The 27,716-nt window shown below is 39.6% G+C and overlaps 1 protein-coding gene across 1 annotated transcript in view; it reads left to right on the top strand.

The window, feature by feature from the left end:
* UBL3 (ubiquitin like 3) overlaps positions 1-26,253 on the top strand; it is a 49,173-nt gene extending 22,920 nt beyond the window's left edge. The window contains exons 2-5 of the mRNA XM_044441563.1: positions 16,757-16,865; positions 19,536-19,622; positions 23,987-24,064; positions 24,572-26,253. Coding sequence (XP_044297498.1) covers positions 16,757-16,865; positions 19,536-19,622; positions 23,987-24,064; positions 24,572-24,624 — 327 coding nt within the window. The 3' untranslated portion in view covers positions 24,625-26,253. The remainder of the gene's footprint in view (positions 1-16,756; positions 16,866-19,535; positions 19,623-23,986; positions 24,065-24,571) is intronic.
* Positions 26,254-27,716: the final 1,463 nt, after the last annotated feature.

Below are 27,716 nucleotides of genomic sequence, written 5' to 3' on the forward strand. Positions count from 1 at the left end.
ACATACTGGTACTATACTGGTACTGGTACTGTAGTAAAGAGGAAGTGAGAGAGGTCAAAGAAGCAACAGCATGTCATTTCAACAGGAAAAAAAAAGGAATTGATCTCTCACTCTGCTGTGTTTGAGCAATTGGTGTAGAGGAACTGGGTATGAACCTTTGAAGAACGTATTACTTAACCTGAAGAGGTTAAGGAGGTTGGACTTGATGTGGGTGGGTATTTACATTTGACTCTGATTATTAAAGACACTTTGATAAAGACCTTTTCACAACTTTGTTGCTTGCTACTGTTGGTTCTATTAGAAAAAGATTTACTGCATGTGCTTTTTGACCCAGTTTTCTTATGCCTGATTGCCTAGCAAACTGACTTCAAATTAATAGCTGAGAAGACCAAGCTGTGTTTCAAAGCATTCTGTCATGCCTCTGTATGAATATTAATAGGCACAATATCACTAACACACCTATGGTGAAAAGATAGATTATTGCTTGATTATTACACAATGTGCTCATAGGTGTATCATCATCAGTGATTCAGCATTCCTATCCCATATTTAATGTCTGACTTGGGTTCCTTACACCAAATAATTCTTGGCAGGCCAGACTTCTGTCTTGGTATAATACCATCTCCTCATCTAATATAGAGGTAGTTCCTGTTCATAATTTGCTTTAATTTTCAGTTGATTTTGTAGTTATATTGAGTAATACTGTGGCTGAGTATGATGAGTCTTCTCAGGATGACCTGAAGTTGTTGTGACCTTGTTAGGAATCTCATCTCAAAGGTTCTTCCGCTCAGTGACTCTCCCTGGAATTTTGCTAGAGCTGTCCTTAACTGGGATAAGTAGAGAAGGGAGGAAAGGCAGTAGATGGTGGAAAAGCGATAGGAGAAGAAATTGGGCAGTGAGAAGGGAATGCATGCTGCTGGTGGCTGGAGCCTTGGTCATGGTGTGGGGAAGCAGAATCTCCTTTGAACCTTCCTTTATACTCTGTGGTTGGAGGTGATGATGGTATGTGTTGTCAAGTTGCCTCTGACTTAGGGTGACCCTTTGAATGAAAACCCTCCTAAATGTCCTGCCCTGTGAATGAAAGCCCTCATAAAAGGACAGCCCTGCTCAGCTTTTGTAAATTCAAGGCTGTGGCTTCCTTATGGAGTCACTCCATCTCATAATAGGCCTTCCTTTTCTTCTACCTTTGACTTTCCCTAGCATGATAAGAGTCTTCCTCAGGGAATTTTGCCTTCTTGTGGTATGCCCAAAGTTTGACAGCTTCAGTTTAGTCACTTTTGCTTCTAGGGAAAGCTCTGGCTTGATTGGAGATACAAGAGCCTTTATTTTCCTGCAGCTTTTTTTCTTGTTAGCACCACACAGTTTCCACATTTAGTGGAGTCTTTGGGACAGCTCCACATACCCACATCTTCCTGAACAGCACACAGCAGTTGATGTAGGTTCTGCACTTGGCAGGACACTTGGCAGGCTCTGGACTTGGCAGGACAAACATTCTGTGCCCCTCAAGTGGGACTGCCCCCCACCTGCTGATTGAGATGGCTCTGTGCATGCTTGCTCACCTGTGCTTTCCATCTGTCTGCTCAAAGAGAAGAATCTGAGTGCTCAATTAGTTCACTACTGCTTCGTCAGGACTCTCCCTGCCTTCACTTCAGAGTGAGCAATAGAAACGGGAAAAGAACTTCGTTGGGCTGTTCTTTCTAGGCTTGTTAGAAATACTGTTTAAAAATAAAAACTATTGATTTTTTCATACTTGTATTGCTATTAATTTAAAAATTAGCTAAGGAAAAAAACCCAAAACTACCATTGGCTATTGGCATACTTCATAGATGTCTATTTGCATACCATTTGAACTGGATCAAACTAATATTTGAGAGTTGGATAGAGCAGAAGGATTAGAGGGTGGCAACAAGGGGGAGGAGGAACCTCCCCACTGTGGCCCTCCTGGCACCAAATTGTAATCTTTTCAGTACCAGGTTAAGGTATCACTTGATTCTAAGACGTTTAAAGATTTATTTGACTAGCCAGAGACTTGAGGGGATTACCCATTCTGGGTATTTTTATTTTTTACAGGGTCCTTTTTACTAAGTTCTAGCTGTTTAAAATGTGTTTTAAGGCTGCTTTGATTTCAGGATATTTGTATTGTATTGCGTTGTTCTGTTTTTATGAGTTGTTATAACCACCCAGAAAGCTTCAGGTATGGAGCAGCAGAGAAACGAAAAGAAATGGATGTGCATTCTCCCCCACACAGCAATGCTTGCCTGATGTGAGTTAATAACAGTGTTTCCTTTGAGCATGTGCATGTGCTCCAACTGCCATCAGGCAGAGGAATCACAGCAGAGACTTTATGAACACAGCAAAAATAACTTGTATTGCATCTGAGTGGGACAAATGTGGGTTCTGACTGGGTGAGTGGGGGTTGCCAGCATGAAGAAAGTCACTGCCCTCCTGGGTCTAAAGAATGAGTTGCTATTGGACAGTAGCATGGAGATAAAACACAGGCAAGTTTTGCATCTCACCATTTTTCTGCTGTCTGTATGCCCTGCCAATAAAAGTGGAAGTTACGTTTTCTCAGTTATATAGGATCAGTTGATAATAAAGGTGATGCTATAACAAGTTTGTTCATGAGTTTAAATTGAGGAGATGTTTTGTAAATGCGAGGTCTTATGGGGATAAATGACTCTGACAATAATGTGGTGTAAATTATCATAGATAACTTTCCTGGCAAACAAGCCATACTTAAGTCATAAAATCAAATTCAGTTTCCCTGATTGCAGGTGATTATGTAGTGCTCTTTGTTGCTGTAAAACAATTTTATAAAGACGAAAGGAGGCATTTGTTAGCGTGGAGCTTAAGCTTTTGTCAGCTTCTTTTTAAAAATACGAGGTAAGACCTTGTTAAAAGAGTAAACCTTTACATTATGGTAAATACTTCAGTACTGTGGTTGACGATAACTCTCTTTGCAAAACAAAAATAGCTTCACTTATTCAAAGTTTTCAGTGGGCTCTAAAAGCTGGAAAACCTGTACTGAAATATCCTTTTGTCAGTAATTGGAAATTGTCCAATACAGAGTACAGAACTGCATTTTATGTGAGGGGGTATGGGATTGTGTCATTGTGTGGGTTATAGCATTGTAGTCTGAGGCCCCATGCTCCTTCTAGTTGGGTATTTAGTGACCGAAGAAACACACATTTAGACTTGAGTGAGCACTATGTATAATGAGGGGAAGGTATTATTTTTGCTACAAATCAAGAAGAGATAAGGTTTAGAGGTCTTGTTTGCTGAACCAATCTTCTCTCCCCTCCTTGCCTGTAAGTTGCTCAGCTGTAGTGGTTGTGGTTTTTGAATTTCAAACAAGAAGAGGGCAAGTATTGTTTTATTTGAATTTCAGTACTAGTCATTGGCAATATTCGTTTAGTCTTTGCAATGCCATTTTGTTTTAAGACTATTTATCCTGTTTGAATCTGTGACCCAATTTGCACATCGTGTCAGAAAACTGTAGATTAATTCACCCATGATTTTCCATGATACATTTCCAGGACATTTTAAATATTCAAATCTTGATCAGGCCAGTCAGTGAGTGGTTGCTATATGACTTCCTAACTATGAAACTATGTTCTGATTTGCATCAGCAAAACAAGTCATCATGGCTTGTTGTGCGCTGTGGCACATGCTGGGCACAGTTTGTATAAATACCACCTTGTTGCAGCTTTTTATGCTAACCCTACATGCTAATCTTGTAGGGTTGTTAGAGGATTGTTAACTCTCCAGCAAGCCGTGCTGCTTGGGTTCCGACAACACAATAATCTGTGGCCAGATTGGGTTATGATTATAAGATCATACCAGGCTCACAAAAAAACACCATGGCTTGATTTGATTGTGCATATTGGCCTTCTCCATTAATTGTGGGTTAAACTAGCAGTTAGGTTAGTCCACATTTAAACTAATTCAGGTTAACTATGGGTTGTTTAATCCACAATTAACTTAGAGTGTCTGGGTTTGGACATAGTCTAGCAACATCCAGTCAACTGAGCCAGATATTTGCCTCTCTTATGTGCGAACACCTTCTAACTGTTCTTTCTCTGACTTGTATCTTTCACCAGAAAAAATCTATTAGGCAAACATTTCCCTAGTAGAAAATCCTTGTGCTTTGGAAATGTATCAATGGACAGTTCATTCTCTTGGCATATATACAGGGAATTCAAAATAAATTGATACCTCCTCTGAATGAAGGTTGACCAGACTCAGCTGTAGTTGTAGATAGTCTTATATGATGATGCTAATATGTCACTTACATCACCTTGAAGCTACTGTGATCTGTGAAAGAGGTTTCAGTAGATAACCATAATTGTTTCTTCCTCTGCTGTGTTCCTCTGACTGGGAACTCCAAGGAAAGGAAGCGGTGGGAAGGAGTTGAGGTGCATGTACACCAATGCTAGGAGCATGGGTAATAAGCAGGAAGAGCTTGAAGCTCTCCTGGGAATAGGAGGGTATGACCTGGTGGGAATCACAGAAACTTGGTGGGATGAAAGGCAAGTCTGGAATGTGAACATAGAAGGGTATCACCTTTTTAGAAAGGACAGGAAGGGAAAGAGAGGTGGGGGCATGGCTTTATATGTCAGGGAAGGGATAGGATGCAGTGAGATAGAATGCAGCACAGATGGGGATTCGGCAGAGGCAGTCTGGGTGAAACTTAGGGGTTTTGACAGGGAAAGAGACCTGACAGTGGGGGTATATTATCGCCCTCCAGGTCAACTTGAGACCCTGGATGATGTCCTGACAGGCCAGATTCTAAGGATATCTTGGGGGAGAGACACAGTAATTATGGGAGATTTCATTCTCCCGGATATTACTTGGGAGACTCACTTGGCAGTGACAGCCAGGTCACGTTGCTTCCTAGAAGCTATTGAGGGAGCGTTTTTCACACAGGAGTTCCGAGAGGCGACAAGGGGGGGAAACATCCTTGACTTGGTCTTGACCAATAGGGAGGAGCTGATAGATGAAGTACAGATTAGGGGAGCTCTGGATGCGAATGATCACTCCATCCTTTGCTTTGAGATCAGGGGACTGTGGACGGGCAGCAGGTCGAGCACTAGAAACTGGGACTTCAAGAGGGCCAACTTTGGCCAACTGAAGGCCAGACTGGGGAAAGTCTCCTGGGATAGGTTACTGGAAGGTAAGCGAGTTGAGGAGGGGTGGATAGCACTCAAAAGGGAGGTTTTGGAGGCGCAAGCCTTGACAATACCTCTAGTCAGTAAGGTGGGGAGGCGGAGGAGAGTGCCGCCATGGATGCAAAAGGAGGTGGTTAAAGGGATTAGACGAAAGAGGAACCTCCGTAGGAAATGGGTGCTGGGGGAAATAGACAAAAGGGTATACCTGGAGGAGGAGGCCCGTTGCAGGAGGATTCTTCGCAAGGCTAAGGCTGATTACAAGCTGAGACTTGCCAAGAATATCAAGAGCAATAAAAAGGGCTTTTTTCAGCATGGAAATAGGAAGAGGAAGGGGAGACAAGTGGTGGGACCACTAAATAAGGAGGAAGGAGATCCAGTGACTGATATGAGGGAACAGGCACAGATGCTAAATGACTATTTTGCCTCTGTGTTCTCCCCAAAGCAGGACGGGGGATATCCGCATAGGAGATTAGATGAGGCCGGGGACTTAGGGGCACTGATTCGAGTCACCCGCCTTGAAGTCGAGGGGCTCCTCAGGACACTGGACATTACAAAGGCGCCAGGCCCTAACGGGTTACACCCGAGAGTACTTAGAGAGTTGGCAGGGGTTCTCTCACGCCCACTGGCCTCCATTTTTGAGACCTCGTGGAGAACGGGTGAAGTTCCAGAGGACTGGAGGGTGGCATCAGTGGTCCCAATTTTCAAAAAGGGTAGTAGAAAGGACATGGGGAATTATAGACTGGTTAGCCTTACATCCATTGTACGAAAAACAATGGAAAGGCTCATAATAGAGATCTACTGATGCTAGATAGGGAAGGGAGGCTGACAGCTACACAACACGGCTTCCGCAAAAACAGGTCCTGCCAGACAAACCTTATGGAATTCTATGACAAGCTTTTGCGATGGCTAGATGGAGGGGATGCAGTGGATGTGGTATACCTGGATTTCAGCAAGGCCTTTGACAAAGTGCCCCATGATATCCTGGTGGAGAAACTGAGGAGTTTTGGGATACACCAAAGCAATGTCCGGTGGATTAGGGCATGGCTGACTGACCGAAAGCAGAAGGTAACCATTAACGGGGAATCATCGGGATGGCAGTCAGTGACAAGCGGCGTCCCCCAGGGCTCTGTCCTGGGGCCGATCCTGTTTAATCTTTTCATCAATGACATGGAAGAAGGGGTGAACAGTCTGCTGATCAAATTTGCAGACGACACTAAAACTGGAGCAGTGGCCACAACTGAGGAGCAGGTACTCCAGATCCAAAAGGATCTGGACAGACACTGGAAGTGGGCAGGAGACAACAGGATGGCGTTCAATGTGGATAGGTGCAAGGTCTTGCACTTGGGGCATAGGAATAGGTGTCATAAGTACAGGTTAGGTGACAAGTGGCTGGAGAGCAGCACTTGTGAAAGGGACCTCGGGGTACTGGTTAACTGCAGGCTAAACATGAGTCAGCAGTGTGATGCGGTGGTCAAGAGGGCGAACGCCACCCTTGGTTGCATAGCCAGAAGTGTGGCTTCTAGATCAAGAGAGGTATTACTACCACTCTACATGACTCTAGAGCGCCCGCAACTGGAGTATTGTGTTCAGTTTTGGGCCCCTCATTACAGAAGGGATATAGCCAGGTTGGAGTCAGTGCAGCATAGGGCCACAAGGTTGGTGGCCGGTTTGCAGGGGATACCGTATGAGGCGAGACTGAGGGAACTGGATCTCTTCAGCCTAGAGAAGAGGAGACTCAGAGGGGATATGTTGGCAACATACAGGTATGTGAAGGGATGTCACATGGAGATGGGTAGAGACCTGTTCTCCCCTGCAGAGGAAGACAGAACGTGCTCCAACGGAGCAAAGCTCAGGGAGCCAAGGTTCCATTTGGATGCCAGGAAGCACTTCCTGACAGTCAGGACCCCGAGGGTGTGGAATGGGCTTCCCCGGGAGGTGGTTGAGGCCCCCTCGGTGTGGGTGTTCAAGGATAGGCTGGTCGTCCACATGGTGGGCATGTCGTGAGTGGAGCTGGCTGGTGCCAGAGGTCATACTAGATGGCCCAGGAGGCCCCTTCTGACTCGCTCTGTTTTCTATGTTTCTGTGTTTCTAAATAGCTCCTAAGTGAATTTAGTGACATATTTAAGGAAGAAAGAGAATTGTGGTGGATTCTCTATATGTATCAAGAACCAGTTGTGAATAGTATTAGACATTTGTTGGTTTAGACATATATAGCATATTGTCTATACCATTAAAAGTGTAGCTTGGGTTGTCTCGTATATTGTATTTACAAAACCTGAAATTAACTTTCATTTGAGAAGCCCAATGAGATACAGTGCTTTTTGTAATGCTGGTCACATTCAGGAGAGAAATTTGAAAGAAGATTTGAGAAAGATGAATGACAGCACTCTTCTAGACCATCTTGGCTCAGAGCAGAATTTTTACTAACTGTTTTCTTTGATTTTAAAGAACTATTGTCATTATAGTGGCAGCAATACCAATTTTGTCTAGAGTGCCATCATGTCTTGAAAATGCTGTGCAGAAAATATTGTTCAGGGTGGCAAATAGCAAGTAAATCTGGACTGTCTTGATTCAGGGTTTATTTGAAACAACTTGGGAGTTACTATATTAACTGTAGATGAGAGGTACTGGAAAGTATAGGGTTATTCCAGTTGGGAGTGACTTGTTGAAAGTCCTTTAGATTTATGCATACTATTTTGACTCCTGTAATCTGCTATCCAGTAGCTAATACTTGTTCAAAAATTGAATAAATGGCTGTTTTGAATATTGGAAGGAACTTGGCTCAAGTACTCTCACCTCCTCCTTGTAAATTGTTCTTGGCTTTAAAAGTACATTTTTATAATGGTTTACTGCTCTTCTAATAAAATCAACGTAGGGGAACATTTGAAGCTGCCTCAGTCTGTGTCAAACTATTGGTCCATGTAGCCCATTGTTGTTGTTATACAATAGTTCTCCAGTGCCCTAAATAGTTGTCCTATCTGACTTTGCTACCTGAAATTCTTTGAACTGGAGATGAAGGAATTTGAATGTGGGGTCTGTGCTCTAATACTGAGTTATGACCTTTCTTCAGTGGCTGCATATACAAATATTTGATGCTCAATACAGTGACTTAATATAATATTATTTAGTAGCCTTCAAACATAATGCAATAAATAAAGGTTTATCATGGGGAAGGCAGTTTACCAGGTAATTTGGTCCCAAGTTGTTTAGGACTTCTCATATGTGCCAACAGCAAGGCCTTGTACTTGTCTCAGTAGCCAATAGGTAGCCAGTTCAGTTGTTTCAATACTGGTGCAATATGTGTATGACTAGGCACCCTACTCTTTATCCTGGCTGCTGCATTCTGCATCACCAGCAGCTTCTGAACAAAGCACAAGAGTGGCCCAACAGCATCCTCCATTGCATCTGATGGTAGCAGACTTTTTAAGTAGTCAGAGGCAGGCTGTGTAGCATATATTGCTCTTTCCCTCAAGAAAGGATCAGTCAGGGACTCCAGAGGGATAGCTCAGAGGTTGCTGCCACTGCCCATAGGCATGTGCTTTCTGAGGCAGTTGCCTCACTCTCCCTAACAATAGGGCCTGTCCTGCTAACTTAGCAGCATGCAAATATGCGTTCTGAGCAAAGATAATGAGATGACATCTAATTTACTAGACCTTTATTTTGGGGAGTTAGTTTAATTTTGAAACTTTAATCCTCCAAATAAATTTATTTCACATTCATATAATTCCAAAAATGGAGCCTCCCTTGGAAAAGCATAGCACAGTATTATGAAACTCTGCATCAATATGACAGTATCTCAGTTTAATAAAATGTGGCTGAGGCTTAATCCAAGAGAGCCTTCTGCCGCACATGAAGCCACTTTATTGTTCTCTTCATAGTACTGTTCAGTAAGCCAGAAAGGCTCTAATAAACCATACCTTTTGCTTCAATCAAAATGGGTTACCAGCTTTTGAACAAAATGAGGAACTTAAACCATGGTTTGAACTTGGTTAAAGATACTGACAGACATTCATACTGGGCCATTGTAAAGTAAACTGTTGCCACGTTAGCAAAAATAAATGACGTTTCTGAATAACTTGGAATAAATTTTGCTTTCCAAAGGCCTGGAATATTTTATGTTTTATTAAATACATGTTCTAGTGGTCCTTTCCCTGAGCAAGAAGAGGTAATCTTGTGTGCTTTTCTGTTCTGCATTTAATCAGAGTTCTTCAAATGAAGTAGACAATTGGCTAGTGAGCAGCAGTACTCCATGAATGTTTTTTGGGATTCATAAAATACCTCATAGACTTTCTTAGGGCTCAGTAAGATTTTTCAAGGTTCTAGTATCTGATAAGATATTCTTTCTTTAGCATCTGAATATCAGCTGAGTACAATGTCTCACAGAATTCATATGTAGAGTCATTCATAACTGAACCACAGCTTATAGACTACATGGAAAGCATCCATAATTGCATTTTTGTAGTCTTTGTGTGTATGTTTCAGCCATGTTGTTGTCAAAGAAACATTGTGACATTGTAGATGGGCAGATAGCCATGCAAAATATTTCAGATGAATTGATGCTTAAGCCCACCATGAATAATCTATATTTAAAGTAAGAAAGTAAGTTAAATTATTTTGGACTGCCTGGAATTGTGATTCCTATCAGAAGGTCTAACACTTGTTCAGGTTAATTATAAATTTAGCTATAGTTGTCTTTTATATTTTACATAAAACTATTAGCTACATGTTCTAGATATTTTTGTTTGTGGGAAAATTCCTTAACATTCTCAACACAGTTTTGTAAATGTGAACTTTAGCTATCTGTGGCTCCACTAAGTGACAGCATCAATTGTCACAGGTTGATGCAAATTGAGCATGTTTTGCTGAATAGCTGCTAAAGCCTTGGAAAGCTCAAGACAATGGGTTATTTGATAGCTAGTTGGCATTACAAATGTAGTCTTCTTTCCTTTAAAAGGACCAGATCTCCTTGCAGCTTTGTTCTAATATGACAAGGAGACAATTTTGGAAAGAATAGTCTATTTTCAACTGGATGTACATTCAGAGCAGCTATTTGAATATATAGATGCATGTTTTGTCTGTTTCTTTTTGCAAGAGAGAGCTGTAAAATTATAAATGGAACTATATAGCATGAAGGTACCATATGGTAACAGGTAGTATAGATTAATTTTAGATCACCATGACTACTCTTTTGCAGTGTACAAGAGGTGAGTTGAAATGTAATAGACAGGTTTCTTATTGTGAAAAGGTATAGCTGCTGCGTTCTGACTAAGACAGTACCGCCAGGAATTTAAAGACAAAAAGCTAGCCATTTCTAAGAACATAAATATGCTATGTATGTTAATTGGCTCACCATTGCAATGATGTTTGTGTTATATCCAACGTTTTGTGAATGGCAACTGTTAAGAAATCATCAATGACTCTATTTCTTTGCATTTCATTTCCCTCTGATAACACTGTTTATATACCCCCTCAACATATGCAGTCTGCCTATTAGAGGTTAAAACCGTGCTTCTAATGAAATGGACACTACCTACAGAAGCTTATGCCAGAATAAGTTTCTTTGTCTGTACATGACAAAAGAATCTTCAACTGCATTTGCACCATCAAGACAAGCAACTGCGACTTATGGTGACATCTTGTGGGTGTCAATTCTGGTACACAGGCAGTCGGTATCCACAGCTGCAGTACCAGTACTGTGGGGAGATGGAGAGCTTGCCATGGATGCAGCAGGGCTGGAGGCAAAGTCAGGAACAAGCAAGTGTCAGATACCATCAAGGTATAGCAGGATCAGAACCAGGAATAAGTGAAGACCAGGCACTCAGCAAGGTCTGGCAGCTCTGGGGACAAAGGCAGAACCAGGAATAGGCAAGGTCAGACACCCAGTAAGTCATGGCTTGTTTCAAGACAGATGCAGAATCAGGAGCAAGCAAAGGACAGATATTCACACAGCTTGGCAAAACCAAAGGCAAGGATCAGATAGCCAGCAAAGTGTAGAAGGACCAGAGATAAAGGCAAAGATCAGGTACCTGACCGAGTGGGGTCAGATCTGAGGCAAGGTCAGGATATGGAACTGGCAGGAGTTGAGAGCAAGGATCAGGCACTCAATATAGCCACCATGAAAACCTATGTGTCATGACAAAGAAGCACAGCATAGCCTTTTATAGAGTCTTTCAGAGCTCCCAGCTGCACTGCATGATTGCCCAGGCTCTAAACCATGCAAGTACCTACAGATCTGATTCTGATCCTGCAGGCACTTGCAAGGTGGACTGTGCTGCTCTTCACCATTATATTAGTGTTGGGGTTAGGGTAGCTGTGTCAAGATTTCAAATCCTGACAGTGGAGTGTGGTGCACTCCAGATACAATTTGCATAACCACTGGCCAGCTGTTGCTTATTGTGCCATCTGTATCTGTGTGCTATTTATTATAGGGGTAACTGAGGGCTGTTTAACCCTCCAACAAGCCATGCTTCCCAGGTTCAGATGACATGATAAACAGTAGATGAGCAGTGATTATGCAAATTGTTGCCAACATGTAGAATTGTTCAAAGCAAGCCATGGTAGCTTGTTTTAATTGTGCAATCTTCACAATTTTTTCTGATATATTAGAATTGAAATTTTACAGAAAATATGAGAGAACTGGCTTGGTTGGATCATTGAAAATGTACTCTATTCTGTTGAGTATAAAACTATATTGACTGGTTCTGTAAAATAGTGAATGCCACTGTAATAACTTTAGCTGTTGAATGTTGATGCAGGTCCAGAATGATGTCAAAATTCAGAGGACAGTTTTGGGAGAAGTACAAGATTGGGTTTGGTTATGGACACGAAGTAACACATTTCATTTTCCTTCTTCTACTCAGTGTTCAGGAGCCTACCCTACCCTACCCTACCCTACCCTACCCTACCCTACCGTAAAAGTATAGTTTTTAGTCAGTATTATCTTGGTTTTAGTTTTCATCATTTTGGCTCCCTTGGAGTGCTATAGGGGCAACTGAATTTGTACAGTTTTATTTTCCACCTTGAAAAGCTACTGGATTGCCGCTCTTAATAGCTGTTTATTTCTCTTGTTATGGTGATAGAGTTCCATTGCCTCTGTACAACACACTCAATTATAAAAATTGGCATTCCTCAAGAGTTGGTTTGGTTTTGACAACCAAATATTAGGTTAAATGTATGCATGTATTTAAAGCAAAACTTTTTTGATCACTTTTAAAAACATTGGTAGCAAAAAAAATTGTGCTTGTATGTGGCAAAACAAGCAAAAGTACAGTACTCACCCATAAATCAACTCTGCATTTATAAATTTATAAGTCCCCTTTTCTGAGATTTGTGGTCTTTTATGTTGCATGTATTGGAACATAAAAGACCACAAATTAAGGTTTATTCATGGATACTGTTGTTCCAGTAGAAAGGGGAGTATTAGCACCCTTGATCTTCTCTCTTGCATGTGGAATTAAAGGAATTGAGAAAAAGGGAGTCTTTCTGGTTTTAATTCCATGTCTAGGTTGATTATTTTAGTTAAACAGGCTCTATATTTTCAGGCTTAAATTTCAGTTTGCCTCTGTTTCTGTTCAGATGGCCAAAGATTTGCCCAATGGCACTGGGATACCTTGTTATCAGGATTGGCCCCAAATGACTTTGATGCATGTATTTAAACACACATTTGTATATGGGTATTTGAGTGATAAAGAAACAGCAGGATTTTGGACCAGAGGCATGTCATTCACATGGCAGATTGTATGCTAGACTAAATACATTAGGGGAGTTAACTCAAGAAAACAGACTTGGTTTAAATGTGATTAAAAAACCTTTTATATTATCCAAAAAATAATTGCAAAAAGAAAGGATTTGTTAGATTATCATCTTCAACCTTGGACTGGAAACTCCTTCCTTTAATATGCCTGATAGCATTGATAGAGCAAGAGCAGGCTGCCAAAGAGGAAGCAGGAAAGGCATGTGGGTAATGGTGTGGCAGCGTTTGAAGGCTAAGTGGGGGAGGGGATCAGATGACAGTGGGGCAGGGTTAGTCATGTGAGGGACAGAGCAGGCAGATTTAGAGCAATATAGGAGAAGAGGGAGAGTGGCTGAATGTTCACTTCTTTTTGTCTGTTAATTTCTGAAGCTTGATTAAAGACTGATAATTAGTCAGTGTAGGTGAGATATGTGTCTTAGGATCTTGCTCTACCCTTAGTTTTTAGTCTGGCCTCAGATGAGGTAAACTGCTTACAAAAGCCAGAATGATCAAAGCCAACAACTTTTAACAATCCTCCTGCTTTCTTCTACTGAGGCACATAGACCTCTCTGTAGCCAACTCACAAAGGTCTGCATTCCCAGTATTGCAACTGCATGTATAGAGAGTACGTCATTTCAAGTAACCCAGGCAGGAATGCAAACTTGGAGCAAAGGGTGCTTGACAAGGAGTGACTTTCGGTTTACATGCATCAAGGTAGCACAAGCAAAGAGGAAGGCTTTGAGTTTGGAAACACAGAATTTTACCCAGTGCAAGGACTAATGCCAGATATCGATCACAAAAGAATGGTCAATGTGCCAGTTGGATCCCAGGGAAATTACAGTTTAACACAGAATGTCTGTCCTGTGATTACTCTGAGGGACTGAACTCAAAGGTAGTCAAAGAATATAGGCAGAAAATACAAAGGATAACATTACTCTGGGTGTGCGCAGGGTGGGGTTAAATAAAAGATTCAATAGCTTGGTTCCTGGGATAAATAGAAAACCTCTTTTGTTCCCATGCTTTGATGCTCACAAGAGGGCAGCTCCTGTTGATTTAATTCCAGTAGAGCAGGGATGGGTAGAAAGATCTGTAAAGGTTTGGGGTTTCAACTCCCAGAAGCCCCTGCTGGCATGGCAATGGTAAAAATGCTGGGAACTTAAGTTCAAAAAAGAATGGGAATCTTTTTCTGTGCTATAGGACATGTAGGTACTTTCTCAGAGTTACATATCAAATTGGCAACCTAGTAAGTGATTTTCAGATAAATTACTATTTTCACTATAGTAAAATGTAATCTACTTTGCCTTGATTTCAAGGACTAAACTCGCTTTGTATTGTTCAGTGTAACATGGCATTTATTTTCTGATACTGTTCCATCTCTGTTGTCAGTCTGTCATGTTTCTGTTCCTGGTTGGCATCACAGTTCACAAGTTTTAACAATACATGAGTGAGTCATGGACCACACTCGCTACTTTTCTTTCCTTTAGTATACTAGATTCTCTCTCTGATGTTTCTTCCTCCTTCCCCCATTATATCTTGGATTAGCCTGAAATAAAAGTGCTTCTGGGGGATTGAGCAGATCAAAGAATTAAGGAAGGGATGACTGTCTATGGCCTCCATTCTTAAAGACCTTGTGTGATATGGAGTCCAGGTCAGATGTAGGCAGTGAGATTCCTTGCAGTGGCAAGTATCATGTTTGCTCCTGAATCCCCACTTGTAATTGCATGTTTTAGAGTTCATTTTAGGGTGGGAACCTGCTCTTGGATGTTACACGGGACATTCCGAAGGCTGACTTAATTCTTGTGTATGTAGATATTGCTTGCCATGGGATGTCTGTAGTTGGCTCTAAACACAAAGTTAGTGAGAAATCAACCAAATGTTTCAGAAAAATAACATAGTCTTCAGTGCTGAAGATGATTAAAAATTAAAGTAAAATTAATACAATGAATACCAGGGATTTTTCTTTTTTACACTCATTGGTGAACTCCAGGCAAGCCCCAGTAAAGGAATAAAAAGATACACAGTTATGTAGAATTCTTACTAATCATAGTCAAATACAGTAGAATTTTTGAAGTTGCCATAATGTTTTAAGAGCCATATGTGTTGGAATGGGAGGGGGGAGGTAAGCCATGTTAACCAGTCACAGCATGATATATATAAGAGATGGAACTTTATTTTGGTTTTGGAATATATCCAGAGTCACAATGAGACATTCTTGACATGTTTAAAGCACTATTATCCCTATGTAGTTAAGCAGCTGCTCCTAATTAAGGACTAAATATTTTATTTATATCATATACAAGACAGTTTTATTTTATAATCAAAAGAACATCTCATTTTAACCTGTAAATGGAGTTTGTTTACTGCAATGTACAATATTTCAGGAGGTTTTATATCCAAGGGCTTTTTTAAAAGTTCTTTCAGCTTGGGGAACTACTAATAGCATGCTGTGCTTATGTTACTTAGTCTGCAAAATGGTTTGTAACTGTTTCACATTAGTACATTTTGCAACATCTCAAAATGTTCCCAAACATGTTTCAGATATTCTTGTCTGAAAGAGAGAGAGGGGAAAAAAAACAGTGCTGTGAGAAAGCAAAAGTACAGAAACAAACTGATATTAAATCTTGCTTGGTCAATGCCTCAGGTATGGTCCACATTCTTTTTACATTATATTTCCCCATATGCTTAGAGCAGAACAAACAACTCTGTTAAACAAACATTTTCCAATGTCCCTATGAAAGCCAGAGCAGGAAACCTTAAATGTATCATTAAAGTTGTGATCCTGTGGAGATTAGCAGACATTGCTGTACTTGAAGGCTGACATGTATACAAAGCAGAACAGAAGGAGCAGGGGAGATGATCTTCTGGTGGCTGTTTCACCATTTTGGAGGGGAAGGAAGGAAGCTAGATTGGCTTCAGAACACTTCAGAATAACTGGGCCATTCCACTGTCCTCTACTCCCTCCTCTCCATCTCCTTGTGTCATGAGCAGGTTATTTTCCTCTTTTCCTCTCCAGCAGACTCAAATGAAGCCTTAGAAGCACAATTATTTTATTAAAACTTAACTGGCCATAGAACATTATAAATCATAGTAGCAATACCTTTGAGATGAGGGGAAGCTTCTGCCCATGTGAAGAGCTGGATCCAAACAGAAACTTCCCTTCCTTCCATCCCTTTTATTAAAGCTTCTGACTCCATCTTCATAGTGCCCCCCTGCTGCTTGCAGGCTAGATGGTGGTAACTATAAAACAGGACATGACATCTAGATGGTTCATTATTCATTCTAACTGCACACCTTTGCAGGTATGGATGTCACAACAAGCTGCACCAGTAAGGGTAGTTGTATAAATCCAGCTGGCACACAAGCGGCATGTGCTGGTTGGTTGTACATGTACACATGTATGTACGTGGCAATACACTGTAATAATGCAAATCAAATAGGAACTGCAACCCTGCAACCTTATCCTACTTCATTTTCCCTAACCCTTTAGCTCATATTTAATTTGCACTAGGTACAATTAAGTTTTAGATAATTCAGTCATTAGCTGTTCTCTTGATTTCTAGATATTTAATTGGTGGAGTAAGGTTTTCCAAAGTGTATTATAAAAGTCCATACAGTACTTTCAGCTTACCTGTTTATATTGGTCCAAGTGGTCCTGTCTTTAATGCATTTGCTTTTTTATACTTCCACTAAAAAGTGACTGTGTATGTGAGAAAGAGAGAGAGAATGATAATGAGAATGAGAGAGAGGGAGATATTTCTGCATTCTGCATTTTGCCACTTTAACCATGAAAATTCAGCTTGGTAACTTTGAGGTGCAATTATAATTATTTAATTATAATATTTACTTTCTCTGACAGATAAATTTGCGCCTCATCTTGGTAAGTGGAAAAACAAAGGAGTTTTTGTTCTCGCCAAATGATTCGGCAGCAGACATTGCAAAACATGTATATGATAACTGGCCAATGGGTAAGTAGTACAGAGCTTTAAGAATTTTGTGTTTTTCCTGTTTAGTCAGTGTTCCAAATCGGTTCAATGTACGTGTGTGTGTAGGGGGGTATCTTCTTCATACATGCAGAAAGCTCTGAAATGTCAAAATATGATCTATGCAGTATTGATCTTCTATTGTTTTATCTCCACTTCATCCCATCTTGTCCTTCCCCACTGTATTAATCTTTCTAGTGCAGAATGGCACTGGGCTGCAAAAGTTGTAGTTGTGTCCGATGATAGTTCTACTCAGAGTAAGCCCATTGAAATGTTGAACAATTTTACACAGAAATTATATTTTTGGCAAGCTTGTATTTTGAAATCTCAGCTGAAGGGGAAACGACTGGGAGGAAGCTGCAGGGGATGTGTTAAATGTTTCTCCATATGGCCATTGTATCTCCTTTGAAATTGTCCCCTCCTAATGCAGCTTGGCAGCAGAAAAGTGGCAGCCAGAATTTCTAAACTCAAATTGACTGCCAAGCATACAGTTTTAGCTGTAGGAAGTTTCTGTACCACAAAAGAAATCTGAATATTTACATTCATAGGCTTATGTTTATGTCGAGCTTTTACTCCTGTATCTCATTATGCATCTGTAAGTCTGGAAGTCTAGTGGGATTATGTACATGAAACTGATCTTGTGACTGAAATGCCTTGAAGTGGCATTAGCACTGTTCATGTAGTTCTCTCTGCTGGACTTAATAATGGCACTGACATTAAAACATATTTAGTTAAAAGATCATGATTCTTCCTTTTTAGAATTAAAGATTTTCAATGAGGTTTATGGAAAGCACTTTAAAACAATAAAACAACAGCAACATCAACAGTAGATACTGTAAAATAAAAAAACAGCAGGAGAAGACAATATAGTAAAGTAAAACAATATAGTAAAGTATAAATACATTAGCACATCAAGAGTACAGATCATTTAAGAGTGTGGGCACTTAAAGAAAGTCTTTGATTGGCATCTGGGCTCATCAAACTGAATACCTGGTGAGTAGCTATGGGGAGTGTATGCCATTACCAGACTGACATCAAATATTAGTTCCTTGCTTAATCTTTTCAATTAGACGTCTGATAATGAACTTAATAGATGAACAGATTCTTTTGGTAGTGCCAAAACTGTGAAAAGCTGATTTATGCTAACCTAGTTTAATCTGGTTTTGAGGTTTGGTTAGAATTAAGTATATAGGCTTGTTTCAGACAACATGGCAAGTGCTCTCCCTCCCTCCCTCCCTCCCTCCGTGTGTGTGTGTGTGTGTGTGTGTGTGTGTGACCATTGCTAGTCTATTGTGTTGTCTGAACCCAGTCATGATATTGCACCTTAAGTTTGGCCTTTAGAAACAATCTTAAGAAACAACAGTTTGTTCTATGGTTTCTCTGTACCACCATGTTGCCTGAACCCAGAAATATGAATTCCACAGTCATAGTATGAAACTGTCACAGAATCCTCTGCAAAAAGTGGCAACTGAGGAGCTGCTCCAGCCATCTAACCTCTTTGTGTGGACCAATGAGGAAGAGGAAGGTAACATAGGCAGGAAGAGATGCACCTTGGGATTGAATTTCATGATGATGGCTGAGTGGGATACATGCCAACAGTGGGAGAACTGATCAAGGAGATGGAGACCATGATAAAGTAAAAACCACTTGATCACCTGTCAGATCATGGTAAAAACCACAAACCATGGTAACCACCAGGGTTGTTTATTGCACTGTGTGGACACAGTCACTGTGTAATAGCTGGTTAAGGCCAGTTGAGATAAAACACATTCTAGGAGGCGGGAGCACTCAATCCTGTGAGCTATCTCTGATCTTAAGAGCTAGATCATGATATGCCAGTTTATATTTGTAGGAGTTCTGTATTTATGCAAGGATATGATTGTATGTACATTGCATGTATCAGGATATGAGAATATAAGCTCCTCCCCATCTAGGAAATCAAAATTCTCAGAATGCTCATTTTCCACCTCTAGCATTGGTAAGTGCAGGGTACAGGCAGCCCTTTCTATTTCATACAGAAAACTCAGTGGCTGCAACCCACAGCCCCTGCCTCCTGTTGCAGACAAGACTTGGTTAGAACATGGGAGCACTTCCCTCTTTTGTTGTCAGCATTAAAGATAACTCTTTGTACACATAACCATCTCACTGTGCTGCTTAGAAAAAGACTAATTTCACCTGGTTTGAAGGCATTGCATGAACAGAGTGATGCTTGCACTTCTCTGGATCCAGTCTCATAATATTAAATTTTGATACTGTTATTCTTCAGAGTCCATGGCTTTTACTTCGGACAATACCATAATTTTAAACTTCTTTCTTAATTTGGGCAGCAAGAGAAAGAATGTAGTAGAATATTAAACACCTGTTCAGAATCTTTATGTTTTTCCTTTATATGATTTGTTAGAAATTATTTTTCTTGAGTGTATTCTCAACATGTCTGATGTTATGGCTTCTGTTTTTCTAAATGTTAATATCCAGTGTTCTAGGCCATCTGTATGGTTGTTGCTGGTGCAGGCAAACAAAGATACACCTCTTTTACTTGCTTTACATGCAGGCTCAGCTGCTTATATTTATGTTAAATTATATATAGTATGTAATGGAGGCAAACATAAGTAAGATAATGCGTGAACTTGATAATCTTTTTGTTGCTTTTTTCAGACTGGGAAGAAGAGCAAGTAAGCAGTCCAAATATTCTCAGACTTATTTATCAAGGACGGTTTCTTCATGGCAATGTGACGCTAGGAGGTAATAAAAGAAATTGAGCTATGGAGGCTTTAGTCCTGTGGGTGATTTTGGGCTGATGCAACAATAGACTACACTAACATAGTTTTTCTTTTAAAAAACGTTTGGTTTTGTTGACTTTGCTTGGAAAGCTCAATAGATGCTTTTCAAACTTTATCAACTTAGAATGTGATCTCATCAGCGTTTGAATTAAGAATGCAGTGGCATGCAATTGAATACTATGCTGCAGTACGGATTGGTAAAAATAAGTTTAAATCACTGTTCAAGATATTAGAAGGGATTTTTCATGCATAGTGTTCTCTCTTCATATAATGCTTACTGCAGTATCATCTTGCAAACTAAAGTACTTGTAATAATTAGTAATTTTATTGAAAATCTGGAAAGTGATGCTGTAATTTGATTCCACTGTTTGTATGCCACTTACATTGTGTACCATTAGAATCTATATTCCAAAAATTATGGGGATTGTATAGCACTGCACTGAGTCTTGGCACTCTGAGTGCTGAGACACTGAGAACTGCAGTAAAAGGAAGTTTTCTTGCTATGTCTAGCATAACCTTGAAGACTATTAAGAATTAAATGGCTATGGCCCTGCTTTAAATAAAAAAGTAGTTCAATTGTGCCCCCTTGTGGCATGCTTTTCTCATTTATTTATTTATTATGTCATGGTATATGTTCTCATTTCTTACTGCTTTAGTCTGGGACTTCATAAAAATTGTTTTTGTTTTTTTGTTTTTTAATGCAGTGTTCTTATTTGGTTGTGGATGTATATGCCTGGAAGTTTGTAAACATAGACATGCAAACTTCTGATCTGGCTTACTCCAGGTCCATTGCTCTTTTTAAATCTTTTGCCTTCTCCCCCATCCAAGAGTGTGCAAAACTGGGTTGCTAAGTTTTTCTTAAATAGTAAATGCAAACTGATTTACCCTATTCATTTAAAGAGTACTTTGTTTCAGCCAAAAAAGGGGTCCTAGATGGATTAAAAAGATAATTAATCTGACAATTCATGCCCCTAGGTTTACTGTCTAAGAGAAGGAAATAGAATTGGGGCAGAAGAGGAAAAGGCAAATTTAGACCTTAGTTTTTAATCAAATAAGAACATAAGAACATCCAAGCTGGATCAGACCAAAGATCTGTCTAGTCCAACACTGCTTACACATGGTGGCAAAACAGCTGCTCACAGGATCCCTCATGAAGGATAGCTGCAAGACCTACTCATACCCAAGCTCCTCATCAACTGGTATAGTCAGGCAGGTCACCTCTGCTAAAAGAGGCATCACACAGCAGAAAGGCTAGTAGCCATTGATAGCCTCCCCCCTCCCCCCCTGAATCTTCCAGTCTCCTTTTAAAGCCATCAAAATTGGAGGCTCTCACCACTTCCCATGGCAGTGAATTCCATAGCTGAATTATATGTTGTATGAAGAAGTACTTCTTTTTAGCTTTCCTAAGTCTCCCACCAATCAGCTTCATGGGATGATCCTGGTCCGAGTGTTACGGGAGAGGGAGAAAATGTCTCCCTCTCTACTTTTTCCAACCATACATTATTTTAAACCCTCTATTATGTCTCCCCTTACTTATCTTTTTCTGAGCTGAACAGTTCCAGTTGTTGTAGCACTCCTCATAGGGGAGCTGTTCCAGCCCCCTGATCATTTTTGTTGCCCTTCTCTGTACCTTTTTCCAACTCAATAATGTCTTTTTTAAGGTAAGGCGACCACAACGGAACACAATATTTCAAGTGTGGTCGCACCAAAGATTTGTATAAGGAAAATAAGATTTTGACAGTTCTATTTTCTGTTCTATTCCTAATTATGCCTAGCATGGAGTTTGCCTCCTTCATCATTGCATGCATCCTGTGCATTGACTGTCACCTCCAGATCGCTTTCTTACTCAGTCATTGCTAGCTCAGATCCCATCAGTGTACCTGAACCTGGGATTTTTTTGCTCCATGCATTACTTTACATTTGCTTACACTAAACTGCATTTGTCGTAGTGTTCTTCTAATGACCAGCTGGAATGGGAAATAGTTTTGATTGATATGTTGATCTGCTGCTGCTCTGTCATTAGAACTGATGGCATGGACCTGTTTCCCTTCACTCCCTCCTGTCACAGACTATGCCCTGGTATCCTGGTCTCCGCTAGGTGAGGGAGCCAGGGAAGATCCTGGTAGAGGTGGCCTCATAGGAGAATTGAGAATGTTTCCTTTAGTTTTTCCTGCTACATCCTCTTAGGATGCTGCTTATGCAGTGCTGGCAGACTCTGAAGATTTAAAAATAACATATTGTTTAGATTCATGCGTGGTATATAAATATATTGTTAAATTATATGGTACTCTCCCAGATGATTTAAATATAATTAATCAAGTAAGCAGTAATGGATGGCTGGAGGAACAGATGTGAGAGAAATGGGTGGAGTGGCGTGAAAGGGAAATGTCTCAACTCCTTTGTGTAGGATAAGGGTCTTTTCAGCAGAGTGAGATGGTGCAGTTTTTCTGACCTTTACTACTCCAGGTTGTGGATGAGGGGCAATGTGTATACATTGTTCCTGTGCTAAAAAGTGGTATGTAATAGAAATGGCCAGAAGTCCCTTCTGCCAGCTCAGGCTTGTACAGTAGCTGCAACATTATCTGGAGCAGTTGGACCTGGCCTCAGTTACCCCATTCACTAGTTACCTCCAAGCTAGGCTACACACAAATCCCACTTGATATGGGATTGCCTTTGAAGACAATTCAGAAACTTCAGTTAGTGCAAAATGCAGTGACTGGGAGGGTGATGGAGGCCAGAAAGTCTGAATGCCTAACACTAACTGAATGAATGTTTGCATTGGTTGCACAGCTACCAGTATGTGTCTGGCCACAGTTTAGAGCACTGGTGGTGATCTTTAAAACAATAAATAGTTTGGGACTAGGTTACATTAACACTTCGCCTATACCTGGATTTCTACTCTGAAGCTCTTGTGCCCATTGATTAAGTTGGTATATACAGGAAATGGGGCTTTTTTGGTGCTGCTTCTTAGCTACAGATTTCTCTTCTGGTTGACTTGTGGTTATTCTTTGGTACAGGTCTTTAAGAGGGTTTTGAAAATTTCTCCTTAAGAGCATGGGTAGCTTGTACAGTTCACATAAATTTTCTCATACTGCCTATACACTTAGCTGCTGTTTCTAATGTTTAATTAAAGTAACATAATTTGTGTGTACATGGAGGTTATGAAGGATTAATCTTAAAGTAGCTTAAAATGCATGAAATGAATACAAAAATCTTTCTCGTGCATGCTTTTCAGTATGCAGGAAGAGTACTGCATTTTTGGGTCCATTCAGATATCCATTGAAATTGGCACTTGAACATGAACCTTTTGGGAAATTAAAAAACATGCACATACTGCAATGTTATACATATTTACCTGGGAGTAAGTCCTAATGACTTTAGTGGGATTAAGTTCTGAGTAGATGCACATAAGATTGTGAGGTTAGCTATTCAGAAAAGTATTGTATATAAGATATATTTGGTTCTTACCATTTAATTATATGCTGTAGCAATTTTGGGTTTCTGTTTCTATTTTTGTGTGTCTTTATTTTGGCTAAAACAAAATATAAACTGAAAAAATCTTATGTTTAGTTGAAAAGTGATACTAGCATCTGGCTATTATATTGTTTTTGAATAGAAAGGGAAGCAAGTAAGTGTGTAAAGTAGGTTTTTTGCATAAATTGTAGAAGAATGAAAGATATTAGGGTAGAATTTATTTTACATACATTTTTACAATGCATCATTCAGAAACGATAACCAAGGATTCTCCAGAACCCTACCTCATTCCATTGGGTGAACCAGGCCACACATTCAGCAGGCATTTCAAGATGCTGCTGGGATTAATACCATACCCCATTAGGATAGCTGAGTCAGTGCAGAGTGCTGGACAAGGGACCCTGGGGATGAAGCTCATTGGGTAACTTTGATCTGGTTGCTGACTCTCTGCCCAATCTACCTTTCAGGGTTGTTGTGAAGGTAAAATAGAGCTATCTAAGCTACCTTGGGATCCTCACAAGAGGAAGAAAAGCAAGATACATATGCAGGGTGGTGGTGGTGGTGGTGATTTAACTTTCAATTTATTTAGTTGGGTTAGACAACTGCTTAAATTTAAGATTCTGTTATCTGTTCCAGAGATTTGGGGGCCAGGGTAGAATGTTTTACTTACCATTTTGCAATTTTTATTTGTAAATTTTCCTGAAAGTTTCAGTTGAAGAATGGCCAATAAAAATAGGATGGTCAATACTGAGAGAGACTAAAAAGGATCCAGAATGGTGACTTTCAGTATTTCCTACTGTTTCTGTATGGATGAAGGGAGGTATTGAAAAACTGTTTTTTCTGTTCACACAGCATTAAAACTCCCATTTGGCAAGACAACAGTGATGCATTTGGTTGCTAGGGAGACACTGCCAGAGCCAAACTCTCAAGGTAGGCTAAACAATAACAAGCTTCTAACTTGGACTTGCAATGTTTCCATTTTCAAAGTATTCATGGTATGGTTGTGTATCCTTAGGAAGAAAGCAACTATTTGTGACTTATAAACATGCTATAATGAAGATAAATCTAGTCATTTCAGGGTGCATATATATGTATGTATGTATGTATGCACGTATATTTAGAAGTACTGAATTTAAATTCACAGTTGGAAATGTATTTGGGAAATTTGTACTTTAGTGGCTTCAAAATATAAAAAGCAATAACTCGTTTTTAGAATTATTGGCATCAAGATAAAAGCAGCAGCAAGAACAAAAACAGAAGGAACCCAAGCTTACAAATAATATTAACTTGTCATTTTAAGCCCAGAACTTGTATCGGTGTTCAGACTTATTCTGCTCCATCTTATCTCTCTTTTCCTCACACACACACACACACACAGATACATACCACAATATTTTGTATTTGTTATCTTGAAAAAGTATCCCTGTTGTTCCTCAGGTCAGAGAAATCGGGAAAAAACTGGAGAGAGCAATTGCTGTGTGATCCTGTAAAAGCTCTGCTGTATCTGCTATTTGTGATGTAGAATAGTTTTCGTCTTTCATGCCGCTGGACTAGAGGAGACCAACATCGTTTCGAACACCCTTAGGAAGAGCCTATCTGTGAATCCATTGAACTGAAATATTACATGAACACTGTCACTTTTTTTTTCCTTGAACAACGAACACTTTTTTATTTCTACTTTTTAGGTTGTTGAACAAGCTTATTAATACATCTCTAGTACATTCTGTCTCCAAGAAAAGGTTAACTATTCTCTTTAGCAGGAATTATTTTTCTGCCATAAAATCATCCTTAACCTGAACATTAACCAATCAAGATTTCTAGATGCAATTTGCACTAAATATGGTTGACAATATATAGACCTCATCAACAAAAACTCAAGTATTTCAAACACAGAGAAATGAATCAGCACTGGAAAATATTATCGGCAGTCTTTTTTCTTAAATAATGGCCAACCTGAAAGAGGGGGGAAAAAATAAGTAAATTCTACCTAAGTCAGCCTTGGTGGCCAAACTGGCACAAAATACTAACTAAAATTGTCTGTCTGTAGACATATATATTTTCACTGCAACAAACTACGTGCCTGTAATTTTAAAGCACTCTGCAGAGGGCTGTTGAAACTGATTTTTGTCATTGACGTGCACTCTTCTCTCATACATTAGTTGAGTGCTCGTTCAGACAGCACAAATAAGTGCAGAGAGTGCATTTCCTAGCCTTAATATGGGAGGGGTAATTTCCTGTAGTTCATAGGCTTTTATTAATGTGCATAAATATTAGAAGACCTCATTTACTAATCAATTTTATGTCTTTGAATATCAACAATTGATGTTTTTCAGTCATTCTTATCCATCTGTACTTTAGTGTCAGTGTCATGCATACCCATTAGTGACTTCAAAGAAATAATTACAAAAGTAAGGAGAAAAATGTAGAAAACCTCTGCCATATGATGAGTTTTTATTTGTTTTATGTTATCTGCATTCGTTATTAGTGCTTGCAATCGTATTGGAAATCAAAAGCTGGTTTTTAAAAGCATACATAGTTACATATAATGCCATTCTTTTACTTCATATAATTTAAAATTTGATATGCTAAAAAAATTTGCACAGCACTAAAGCATGAGTTAGTTTCATCTAAATCTGTAAAAAAAAAGATATAAAAGATTTTATATTTTTTCCACTAGGGAGAAATCCTTCCTAGTTGAAACTACAAATGTGTAGAATATATTTAATAAAAATCTTATAAAAACATGACTATAGAACTTAAATATAGATTGGCGTGTAGAATAATATCACAATAATCCATATAAATAGCTCTAGGCTTTAAAAATGCAGGTTGACATTGTGTTCTGTACTTGAGTCCATGGCCCTTACAAATGTTCTGTGTTTTTTGAATGATCAACTTCATTTAAATGTAATCAGGTTATTTTATTCAATGTTATTGCTTTGACAAAATGCTTTATATGCAGTAGGTCTACAAAGATATTGTTCATAATGATCAAAAATAAATTTGTATAGAGCAGAGTTTTAAAACAAAATTGTAAATAGCACTAAACATTTTCTTTCTGCAACCTGTACTGATAGTTTCTTCTGTAAACTAAATAAAAGAAGAATATTGTAGTGCAATTGGTTGTAATTTGAGGGCTGTGACCTGACCTGCATTTAGCATTGATATTTTCAGTCTTGAGCTGAGGTCTAAGGAATGACTTGAGGCATACATCCTGAGATTATAACTCTCCTTCCCCCACTTTGAGCAGCAGATTCCCAAGCCATATCACAAACTTGCTGTTTTAAAGTTCGTGTTGTGACAATAAGGAGTTGCTGTTTGGGAAATACAGTCCCTAGTCTTCCTTGGGCATGTGAAGCTAATGGTGTTGAGCTCTGGATCCTCACTTTATCATACAAAAGTGGTTGATCTTTTTATGATTTGAGATGCAGAGTGGAAAGTTTTTCTTTTTTCTTTTACTTCACGTCAGGATTTGGGTTGAATATCCCAAGATGATACCCTGGAAGTGTAAATTTCATGTGAGCATCTTTATGTTACTCGTTCATTTCTTTGTGCAGTTGCATTTTTTTCTCCACAAGGTAAATTTCAGCTCTCCTTATTGTCAAGAGAGGCTAGAATTATGAGAGCAAAACTTCTAAGAATGTCAAACAAGTCAGTAAATTAATCACAACTTGTTCTGAGAGAGAAACCCATCTGTTTAAAGAAGTTAAGTATCTGCTGTTTACTAATCCCTGTTTATATCAAAAGCACTAGCTGCTGCAGGATTTGAAAGGGGATATTTATTTATTATATTTATATCTCTTTCAAGGAACTTAAGGCAGCTTACACAATTCTCCCATTTCTCTCAATTTTATCCTAGTTGAATAAGAAGCAAGGGTAAAGTCATGTGGAGAGAAGGGAGCATTGTACTTCTTTTGATCTTCCAAATAAGAACTTGCAACCCTCTCATGTTCTAACAAAAGCGCCTGCTTCTGTGTAAATCACAAAACGGTGGAAGGGTGCTTATGGGGTGTGCCTGTGGCAGATTTTAATTGGGAATGTGTTGACAGGCCACATCCCCAGCTGCTTCAAGGGTAGTACAAAGTGGCCCCTTATTTCCAGTGAGCAAATATACTGGTTGTTGGAATTCAGCATGCACTAGATGTCCAGTATACATGTCTACATCCTTTAACCATCTCTTCACCTCCAAATGTGTAACACACACATTGATAAGAACTAAAACTTGTACATGAGCTGGTGGCAATTCATACATGTGCTGTCTATGAGTTGGCATGTTGGGGGCAGGTTACTCCCTATACAATTCATATGAACATAAAATTCCTTTAATGGATTAGCAGGATTTGGGACTGTAGCTGATTAGTCAACCTAGTTAGTTCAATGGAATCAAACCTTGTTCATCTAGTGCTGATTAGTCTCAGTTCTCCAAATTTCAAAGCAGGGTAGCCCACCTTTACTTGCCGGGGAATGAATGTAGGCTCTTGTACACTAAGTATATGCTTTGCCTCTAAGCTACAGTCCCAAATCCCTGCTGATCCAGTAATTGAAAGTACAGTGTTGACATTTTAGATACTGGGTGGAGAAA

The sequence above is a fragment of the Varanus komodoensis genome, unplaced genomic scaffold (assembly GCF_004798865.1).
Source record: "Varanus komodoensis strain SLA01 unplaced genomic scaffold, ASM479886v1 scaffold4, whole genome shotgun sequence".
Classification (NCBI taxonomy): domain Eukaryota; kingdom Metazoa; phylum Chordata; class Lepidosauria; order Squamata; family Varanidae; genus Varanus; species Varanus komodoensis.